Source organism: Xiphias gladius, chromosome 19 (assembly GCF_016859285.1).
Source record: "Xiphias gladius isolate SHS-SW01 ecotype Sanya breed wild chromosome 19, ASM1685928v1, whole genome shotgun sequence".
Classification (NCBI taxonomy): Eukaryota; Metazoa; Chordata; class Actinopteri; order Istiophoriformes; family Xiphiidae; genus Xiphias; species Xiphias gladius.
In genome coordinates, this window is record NC_053418.1 from 12,257,823 (window position 1) to 12,268,820 (window position 10,998).

The following is a 10,998-nucleotide window of genomic DNA, read 5'->3' on the forward strand; positions in this document are numbered from 1 at the left end:
ATGCCATGCAGACCTCATGCTCTCATTTCACACCGTGGCGTCATAGAGAGGGCGGCAGACAGCGGGGTGGGGTGGGTGCCAGGGTATAAAGGCCCACAGACGGACTCCCAGTGCTGCATTCCGAGGGCAGGACGAGGAAGCACCGCTCGATGGAGTCGCAGAGAAACGCCGGGCACCAACAGACAAACAGCAGCAGTATGTGCGAGTCGTCGCAGAGGTCCTGCGAGCCCCGCCGAAAGAGACTGGACGAGCGCAGCGCTCCCTCGGAGATGGCCAGGATAATCACCGACCCTGCCACGGGGAAGTGCTACTGCCGCGGAAAAGTTTTGGGAAAGGTAGCGCAAGCACACAGCCTGTCGTCGACTCTTTTGGATCTACCCGGTAACCCGAAGACTGAGCGTGCTAACAGTGTTTTTTTACTCTTTCCAGGGAGGCTTCGCTAAATGCTACGAGATGACCGACCTCTCCACCAGCAAAGTTTACGCAGCCAAAATCATCCCACACGCGCGCGTCTCCAAACCTCACCAACGGGAGAAGGTAAGCGCGCAGCTCCGGTGCCTGTGCGCACCGGTGCAACTGGACAACAGATAGTTCGAACTTGCCTCCAATTACAATCGTGACGATTGTTTGTCTTTCCCCCCTCCCTGCTAGATTGATAGAGAAATTGAGCTGCACAGAGCACTGCACCATAAACACATAGTGCACTTTTATCACCACTTCGAGGACAAGGACAACATCTACATCCTGTTGGAATATTGTAGTCGAAAGGTAAGTGCTATTATTCACATTGTTAAGTGTTTAATCCACGTATCTTTGCCACTGCTGTGTTTCGAATTTGGATAACACCTGCATTGCACCCAAAGTCAATCAGGCAGCACATAGGCAGTATTCAGGGTCTGCCCTCACTATAAAAGAACTCCAATGTGTTAATCGGTTTTATGATACCGCAAGCCTATATAACCCCCTACAGTATTATTAAAACTCATACTTATCAGGTATGACAAAGTTTTCTTCAAAAAGGAAAATACATGTTTCTATGTTAAGCTTCAGCAGGCAGCTCTTGTAACCACTCTCTTCCCTATGTCTTGTCTTTTTGCAGTCGTTAGCCCATATCCTCAAGGCTCGCAAGGTGCTCACTGAGCCAGAGGTGCGTTACTATCTAAGGCAGATTGTCTCTGGACTGAAGTACCTGCATGAGCAAGAAATCCTTCACAGAGACCTGAAACTTGGTAAGGAATCTTTTTTCGCTGCAGTAACAGATTACAGTGCCGACACACATTGTGCACAACTTAAAGAATGCATTCTGTGAAGGGAGGATATCATTTTTTGATACTAGCCCACTTCTTCCTCAAGTTTTGCTTTAATCAATTCTTCAGAGGACCCATGCTCTATCTAGCCTTTGATCCGGGGTTGAATATCAGTCGCTCATCATCTCATTCCTTTCCCCTCCCACAGGTAACTTCTTTGTGAGCGAGTCGATGGAGCTGAAGGTTGGGGACTTTGGTCTGGCTGCCAAGTTGGAGCCAGCGGGAAACAGGAGGAAGACGATCTGTGGGACTCCCAACTACCTGTCCCCTGAGGTGCTCAACAAGCAGGGCCACGGCTGTGAATCAGACATCTGGGCCCTGGGCTGTGTAATGTGAGTAGGATACCTGTAAAATTCATCATCAGGGAACTTAAACCACAGGTTTAGTAATATTAGTAATTATTATTAATTATGAACTAATTCTACTATCATATAAGTATATATCATAAATAGAAATTGAAAAATGCACCTTAGCATCAAATTTGGACTTGTCCTGCCTCCAGTCACTTAGAAACTTGTGTGATTAAGTGTCAGTACATTTTTGGTGATGGAAATCAGCTCACTTTTGACCTCTGTCCTGTTCCAGGTACACCATGCTGCTGGGCAGACCGCCATTTGAAACCACCAACCTGAAGGAGACCTACAGGTGTATTCGAGAGGCGCGGTACTCCCTGCCCTCGTCCCTGTCACCACAGGCTAAGCAGTTAATCGCCAGCCTGCTGGCCAAGATCCCCGAGGACAGACCCAACCTGGACCACATTCTGAGGCATGACTTCTTCACACAGGTTAGACGTCATTCTCACCTCTGTGTCTGTCTGTCCCTGTCTCTCTCTAAATGTCACTGCGTAGGAGTATAACAGTGACTCCCCTCCCACCAGCTGCACACTGACCCATATTCATTGTCCACAGGGATTTAGTCCAGAGCGTCTGCCAGCTAGCTGTTGCCATTCAACACCAGATTTCCACGTCTCTAGCCCCGCCAAGAGCTTCTTCAAGAAAGCTGCTGCTGCACTCTTTGGTGGGAAGAGAGACAAAGTCAAATACTACGAGACTCTGAGTGAGTATTAGATCAACCACTGAGCAGTCATGTACCGCTTAAAATGCTGCTTTTCAAACCAGCCAGTTATCTTTCACTTTGTAAAATTATGGTTGGTACAAATCTAGTTTGTAGGACGTTTGCAAGCACGTGTCACATTTTGTATGCATGCTCTGATTTTTTTGTGTGCTGTTGTTGTCTTTGGTAGATAAATTAACCAAAGAGGAAGAGGAGATCTACAAACTGCAGCACGACCTGGAGAGAACTTTCATCAGCCAGCAACAAAGCAAAAAGATTTCTGAGGTAAGAGATGATTTATTCAGCACAAATGAGTCACTCCTATGCTGTATAACAGCATAGCATATAATCAGCACAGTTTTAGAACAAACTAAAAGCACTTATTTTTAACCTTTAAGCCAACCACTTTGCATCCGTGGGTGACTGCTGAGTCATAGTAGGAAGAGATGATCTAAACTCTCAGTTTCTAAACCCTGTCGTCACTGATTCCCACCTCAGAATGGAAGTCTACTTCCGCCATCTGCCGAGAGCCCCGTTGCCCCGGCAACAGAGAGCCAGTCCCCGGCGACGCGAGATACCATCCGTCTGATCGTCAGGGGGAGTCTGGGGAGCTGCAGCAGCAGCAGCGAATGTAAGTTCGCCAGCTTCGTTATGCACACACACACACACACACACACACAAGGCCCCGCGTTCACAGCGAGGCATGAATTTGATCTTATACATTTCTCTTTTAACATGTAACAGTTAATCACACACAGGAAAACTGAATAAGTACATGAATGATAGAGAGATCTGATGTGACCGGTAGAGTGCAAAGTTATTTCTTGTACTGTACCAATGTGATGCCAAGCTAAATGACCCTCTGTTGTTGTTGTTCCTAAAGGCCTGGAAGACAACACAACAGGGAGCGTGGCCGAGACTGTTGCGAGTGTGTTGAGGGGATGTCTGGAGAATATGCCTAAAGGTGAGTTGACTTGTTGAAAAGTCCTAACCTGTACATGTTAATGATTAGATAATTCCACAGTTCATTACAAATCCGCAGCTGATTCTTAATATTTGACCTTAAACTGTCTAAATCGAGATGCGTGTCGATGAAAGAATTCAAAAAGTATATATAGATTCATGTTCTGTGTTTCAGTTTTCAAAGCCACACTCCCTGATTGTGTAAACTCGCCCATACTTCCTCCCAGCTTGTTACTAATGTTTAAGACCTCTGTGCGGTTTATAGTTATGTTTCAGTGAACCTGGGGGACATTTTGAAGTTTATTTTAGCCCTTGGTTGCTTTAACAAAGTCTGGGCTTGAACGAGGCTGCACAGTTAAGGTTGTCATTTCTTTAAATCTTCCTCGTAACTGTATTCTAATACTCCTCCTTTGTGTTCCCACCTTGCAGCGGATGACGTTCATCAGGGCTCAAACAGCTGCAGTCTTCAGTGGGTGACTAAATGGGTGGACTACTCCAACAAGTACGGCTTTGGCTACCAGTTGTCTGATCACACCGTGGGAGTTCTCTTCAACAACGGCACTCACATGAGTCTCCTGCCAGACAGAAAGTATGCACTATTCTATGCTTTCACCACACCCCACCCTCCCTTTTGAAAAAAGTATTGTTAGTCACCACATTTAATGGAGATGGCTTGTTTAAGCTTGTTGTGGTACATAGAATTACTCTTTAAAACCTGTTAGTGGTTTGAACTAAATTAATGACTTGAGTGCCAAATTCAAGGGCGAGTATTTATTTCATAAATTTGAGTACATTATTTTGTGTTTACCAGAAAGTTTATATTTAGGCTCCATTTCACCGAAAAAAAAAAAAAAAGGTTTCTAGCAAGAACATTATTTTCAACTAGTAATGCCACCGAAATCTGAATAAATCAATGTATGTTTGGTTTGATGGTTGTCAAGTGATTATATGAAGTGGTTGCATAACTCTGTGTCTCCTTCTCTTCATGTTTTTAGGAATATCCATTACTATGCAGAGTTGGGCCAGTGCTCTGTCTTCCCCACCTGTGAGGTTCCTGAACACTTTGTGGGCCAAGTGACTGTGCTCAAGTACTTCTCCCACTACATGGAGGAGAACCTCATGGATGTAAGGAAATATCTCTATTCCCCCCACTCCTCTTTTCATTCATGTAATCTATATATCTCCCTTGCTGTTATGTTTCTTTTGTCTTTCCACCCCCTGAAGCATTGGAAATGGTATCTTTCCAGTTGCAGCCTGTCTAATTCTGATGTGTTAACTCTTGCTTTCTCAGGGCGGGGACCTGGGTAGCACAACAGATGCACACATGCCCAGACTCTACCTGCTGCAGTGGCTCAAGTCCGACCGCGCCCTCATGATGCTCTTTAACGACGGCACTTTCCAGGTAAACACACGCACTTTCACAGGATACACAGCCGTTGCTGGGCATGCTCACAGGAGCACTGTTATGGTGCAACGCATAACACAGTATTCAGATCAACAGAGGAGGAGGATTGAACCACAAATTAAATAAGAAAAAAACAACTTGTAATTGTCAATGTCAGAAATTGATAGAGAGGAAACCAATAAAAAACATACTTTTTTTTTATCTCCAAAGGTCAACTTTTACCATGACCACACCAAGATCATCCTGTGTTGCCAGAGGGATGAGTACATGCTGACATACATCAATGAGGACCGCATCTCCAAAACCTTCAAACTCAGCTATCTGCTGACGTCCGGTTGCCCCGCTGACTTGCGTGAACGCATGGTGTACTCCCTCAACATGCTTCTGCAGAGATGCAGCTAAACCCACAATAATATGTTCTGGACAGTGTTAAACAGACAAACCAAATGCACTGTGCTACCGCAGTGCTGCAGTGGAACAATGATCCAGAAAGGATCTTTTCAAGGCTGTTGGAACAAGGATGGACTTGTGCAAAGTAAATTAACATTCCTACACCATTGCACCTTCATGACTCAGCAGAGGTGCAGGTGAAAAAATAATATGGAGAGACTGAAAGAGATTGAGAAAATGAAATGTAGCACAATGACTGTGGTTGGAAAAGGGCTGATTTGTATGTTGGTGGTTTTAGGAAAGGAAGGAAAAAGTATGTTGGTACGAATGTGAACCCCAGACATTTGGGGGAAAAGAGGGATGTTCGGGAAGTAAAGACAAATGCTGGGCTGGCACCAGCTTAATTTGTGTATAGTATAATCGAAGCTGTTCATAGAGGCAATCCAATTAAACTGATGCTCTGAATCTAACCAGAGCAAGACTGTGGAATATTGTAAATGATGTACAGTGTATGTCGAAGGCCAACTCAGTAGTGCGAAGATATTATTTGTTAATGTGTGTGGATGCTCCAGAGTTCGGCTGTATGTATGTGTGAGTGTGTACGTGTGAGTGGGAGAGGTGTAATGTCACACTAACTTTTAAAACTGTGATTTGTTCTCCTTACTGACAGATGGACTCAGCACAATGAGCTGGGAAACAGAGGGGAGATGTGAGGGAGGGGAGAGGGGGGAGCAGGAGAGAATGATGTATAAAGAAAACAGTGACAGAGATCCTCTAAGGATCCCTTAAGAGCCGTCATCACCTTGGTAGAAAATGTGCTAAATTATTGTGTTTAAAAAGTGCAGTATTTATTTATTTAATAATAAAGAGCATTTTCTTAAAAAAAAAAATCTACTCCTGTGTACTTGGTGTGACATCTTCTGAGTGCGCCCTCAAAGTAGATGCCTGGTATTGAGGTATTAATTTTTTTTTTTAAATTCATTTAAACAAACTTGAAAATGAGCTGTGTCCTTGGCTCATATGTTACGGTGTATGCAGCTCCCGAGCTAACGTACTGTACAGTGTGGAGAGAATTAAATTAAACTTAATTACTTGCTATCTCTGCACTGGCCCAAATCAAAGCAGGTATTTTATCTGTAAACTTTGCAACAGGAAATGGGCACACAGAGCGAGATGGATACACGATAGAGGGCATGTTTACAGTGAAGTTTGTTTATATTCTAGTTCAAGGCCTCGTCTTTGCTGAGTTTTCTTCTGCCATGATAAATGGAGGATGGCAAAGATGAGCGACTGTGGAATGTGGCTGACCTTGTCTCACACAAACACACACACACAGGAAAAACATTGCTTCGCATACAAACAAGGGCACTTATCAACAGGCCAGTTGGGTGTCTCAGAAATATGGAAGGAAAGACAGCCAAAAAGTAAAATGCAGCTAGAAGGAGATACACATAGACTGATACAATGAAATACCTGGTCATGTTATGTCACCGATTGCATCAGAGCTTTTGAAGCAAAGTGACTACAATCATTCTTGGACAACTTTTCACATTCACTGACTGTAGCCATGGAAACAAGTAACCACTGACCAATTTGGTGAGAGTCGGAAATCATTGACGGCTGCGTAAAAAACATCTGGCACAGATTCTCCTTGCTGAAAGTCAGAACTCGTGTTCTGACATACTTGCCACCGACTGACTTTTTCTGCTGCACTCCCTCTGTTCTCCACATGGGGATTTGATCCAGTTGTCGGTTGAACACCTCTTCACCTTCCGAGCTTATGTTATGATGGAATCTAAACATGGATGTTTGAGTCATCCCTTAAGATGATCAAAAAGAATATCTGTGCTCCTCTGAGTTCAATAATAAATGCCTCATGCATAAACATACCCACACAGACAGGAGTAGAAGAGGAAGTAGCCTACGAGAGGAAGGAGCAGGAATTATTCATGAGGACACCTCCAGGTCTGAGTGCGCGTTTTGACAGTAATGGCCCCTGGAATGGATGCTTCAGTAATGCTACAGAAATAGATTCCGTTGTTGATACAAATTTTTCTGGTCTGGGAGGACACTTTTCCCCCTGGTCCTAACATCTCAACAGGACTGCATCATCTCCACTGGATGGATGCAATGGGCTGAACCAAATGAATAACAGGCTGATGGCTCTTTCCTAGCAAGCATGGGGAAAAGTGGCAGTTTCTCTCAGGTTATATAAGTGAAAATATTTCCTAGTCTAGCTCCTTTAATGACGAGTGTAAGCGAAAATTCAGGTCAGGTCAGGATCTCATCTGTGAGTCAGCGAATGTTCGCTGATCAGCTTTATTGGCCTCATGGCAACTTTCTACACGTCTGTGAGTATAACACGCAGATAAACTCGTTAGAAAACCCCGTGGAGTTTAAAAAGCTACGAGTGCGAGTTCACTTGATCTTCTTAGTGTCACTGTCATGTGGAAAAAAATACATATAACACTGCTAGTATTCAGGATTGCCCAAACAAAGCTGCTTCTCTGTTATGTCACATTGACAGTGGGAAAGTCTTGTGCATGCAGACAGGTTTAGCCCTGGAATGAGTCTAAGCTGGAGTGACAAAGGGAATCTTTATACCTCAGCTTCTATCATAAAGTTCTGTGCAGGCAGAAGAGTGAGTCAGTTTGGCATTAAAAGTGATAGTAGGCACATTCTGCCAAAAAAAAAAAAAAAAACATGCTTTGATATGTGCACACACTGGGATGCACTTCGGGGATTAAAAGGCCTTTGCATATCAAATGTCAGCGCTCATCCTCCTACTATGTCGACAAAAACAGATGTACTGTAGAGGGAACTGGGATGACTGTAGCGTTGCCCATTCTCCTCTGTAGCCTACAGTATCGACCATGCTAGAGATGAGCAATGCACAGCAGTCAAACTTGCAAAGTTGCTGGTACAAACTTAGTCCAATGCTGTAGTCTTACCAAGAAAAAGTATCTCCTTGGTGTGTGCAAGCATGTAAAAAGGTGTGTGTTTGTTTGCTTCTCAACGTATTTGCCTTCCTTCCAAGTGTTCAAATAGGAATAATGTTGAGAGTGAGTCACTGTGTAAGATGCAGTGGCCAATTACTGGCTCAGTAGTGTGACGTTCATGCTCCCTCATCTGGTTCCTGTAATTTCCTATACTCTCTTAAAAAGATCTTTTTTCCTAACTCAGCAGCAAAGAGTAAGAGAGGAATAAAGACGGCGAGGGCCCTCAAATTCAAACCAAAGGCCCTCTTGAAAGGAACTTAAACTCTACTTATACTCTTCCAATACTATTTTCTCTTTAAATTCTGTCCTTTGAGATATTGACTTGTAGCATATGGAGCCTCGCTGTAGTTCAAACATGTAGTGAAATTACATGTTTCAACAATCACTCATAAATGTCCACAGCCTATCTTTAACATCAGTGGGTCCATATAAACATCTGACACTCATTCTCACTGCAGCAATACATCACTGCTGTTACACTACTGCCTGCTTTCAGCACCCTTTATCTCCCCAGCAGCTGTCTGTACCTAGATTGGCATTTAGATTACTGCAAATTTGTTGGATTTTGAGCATTTCTTTCGATATGTGTTCATGCCCTTTAAGGGCATATCCCAGGCTCTTTCAGGTGGGTTGTGAGCTCAGGGACAGTCTGTGTCAAACTTGTACTGATTTGTTTTGGACATAAAAAAACTTAGATGTGAATTATTGTTGTAATGGTTAGAACGTCAATGTGAGTGTCCATGCGGAAATACCCAAATTAAATCAATATATAAAATTTGCACAAAGCTCCAATCATTACTTAAATATTTGGACTTCATATTTTACCGAATGCATGTTATTACCTCATAATTACAAGGAGGTTTTCTTTATTTATAATCACATGTGTCAGACTAACTCAGCCAGACTGAGGTGAACCAGTGCAGAGAGACTGCGTCATATTGCCATCAGATTGTTAGCAGTGGACGAGCATCACAGGCCAATCGTTACATTTGAATGAAAGACATTTGTTTTGTTTGGTTTCTATAATAACATATGGTGCTACTTCTCCTCTGACTGGACCAGCACCCCCCTCCGTGATCCATGAAAATGTGACTTCCTCAAAATGGGGTAACACCCTGCTGACTTCTTTAATAAAAACATCACATGGTTGTGTCTGGTCAGCATTCTGTCAAAGGGCATAGATAAAACCGAAGAGGAGAAAATGAGAACAATTCTGAAAGAGCTTCCACAAGAATGGAAAATATAACCCCTTGAGCTTTGTTTTGAGTCGTTACTCCTGAGTAGAAAATACCTATATACCATTATACAATATAATTGCTCTGTAGAGCAGGTTGTCCACTAGCCGGAAGGTCCGTGGTTTGATCCCTGGCTCCTCTAGTCCGCATGTTGAAGTGTCCTTGGGCAAGATACTGAGCCCCAAATTGCCCCTGGTGTATTATCAGTGTGTGAGTGTGTGCGTATATGTATAGAAAAGCTGTATGAATGTGCGTGTGAATGGGAGAATGTGGCATGTAGTGTAAAGTGCTCTTTTAGAGCCCTAAGTTTTCTCAGTCAGTCCAGTAATTAGGGCATATCTGCCTCCCAGCAGTATTAGTAATCAAAGCTCAATAAAATTCATAGTTTCCTTCATAAATCGTTAATTCAATACAGTGGCATAAACACCAGCAAAACATGTCCCTGCCCTCTGTATTTTAGTTTTGTGGTAGCAATTCCTGTAGGAACTAAAGCTTGTCCAAAGGTCCTGCGGCATCAACCTCCCCATCCTGTCATTATAGTGTAGTAGTTTTACAGATGATCATTCAAATGAACTGGGTTGGGAGATAATTACTGTTTAAGCTCTACTTTGGAATAGCTGCAGCAAAGTGGAAACTGCATTCCATCCATACCAGCAAATGAGAGGGTGCTATAGCGACGTTCTGAAGTTCCCTTTCTCATACTCAAATCCACCTTTGCAAAGTTTCAGCTTGACCGAGACTTAGCTGTTTATCGAAAATATTCAGACTTTATTTGTTCTATCTCTAAAAGCTGTAATTTTAAAGTTAGGCTTAAATGTCGATTTTTTTTTCCAAAAGCTGCTCTAAAAACTACTATAGTCTTTGAAATTGTAAATCTGCTAGATAATACTAGTATGTTACTTTAGCATTTGAATGTAATAAATGTTGACTATATCAAATAAAAATTCAACTTGATATATAAATGAATGCTTGAGGCATCAGCGAAGAAAAATGTGCAGTCCTCCTCCTACTTTCCATTACTCTAACCATTATAGGCACATACGTGGTTCAAAGGCCAATTAAGCTGAGCAGTGATGGTGCCACTAAATGTGGAAAGCAAGGCATTTAGCAAAGATCTGTGAAGTGTGGCAAGTGTTTAAATGCAGCCCTGCCTCGTGGAGGGAGGAAACTCCAGAGGCTTCAAAGTAGCATTTCAATCTTGTGACTCAGAGTAGAAATAGAAGGACAAAGCAAATCCTACACCACACGCACGCACACGCACACACACTCATACACAAACATACCATGTCCCTTTGGATTTAGGTGGGGCTGTCTTGCTCAACAAATCAAGAGTTGAATGTTCATGCTGGAGCATTACAAACATTTGTCACTGGTAGATAGATATATGCGTTTAAATGTAATGACTCTACCATACATAAATCATGTACTTTCATATAAATCTGTGTCAAACCCATTGCTAGAAGATACAAAATTGTTGATTCAAGGTTACTGCTTTGACACAGCTTCCACAATGTCCTAACTTGCCCACACACTTTCGTGCCAATAAAACAGCTAACTACATATTACCGACCCTTCTTACTTAGGTCTATGTAATTTTAAGCTCTGCAAAAGCTCTAGTCCTTTGCTATTGGTGGAATTACAACAAA

General features: G+C 42.9%; 1 protein-coding gene across 1 annotated transcript; it reads left to right on the forward strand.

The window, feature by feature from the left end:
* The first annotated feature begins 101 nt into the window (after positions 1-101).
* On the forward strand, positions 102-6,005 carry plk2b (polo-like kinase 2b (Drosophila)). The gene is made up of 14 exons (XM_040155951.1): positions 102-335; positions 430-537; positions 652-768; positions 1,100-1,229; positions 1,456-1,639; positions 1,893-2,091; positions 2,216-2,363; positions 2,551-2,645; positions 2,859-2,991; positions 3,244-3,324; positions 3,753-3,912; positions 4,319-4,448; positions 4,615-4,725; positions 4,939-6,005. Exons 1-14 carry the CDS (start codon positions 150-152, stop codon positions 5,128-5,130), a joined length of 1,974 nt encoding a protein of 657 aa, XP_040011885.1. The 5' UTR covers positions 102-149; the 3' UTR covers positions 5,131-6,005.
* Positions 6,006-10,998: the final 4,993 nt, after the last annotated feature.

Coding starts and splice junctions, on each gene's coding strand:
- plk2b (XM_040155951.1), top strand. CDS start 150: ATGGAGTCGCAGAGAAACGCCGGGCACCAACAGACAAACAGCAGCAGT. Junction 769..1,099: donor TGGAATATTGTAGTCGAAAG/GTAAGTGCTATT, acceptor GTCTTTTTGCAG/TCGTTAGCCCATATCCTCAA. Junction 1,230..1,455: donor TCACAGAGACCTGAAACTTG/GTAAGGAATCTT, acceptor CCCCTCCCACAG/GTAACTTCTTTGTGAGCGAG.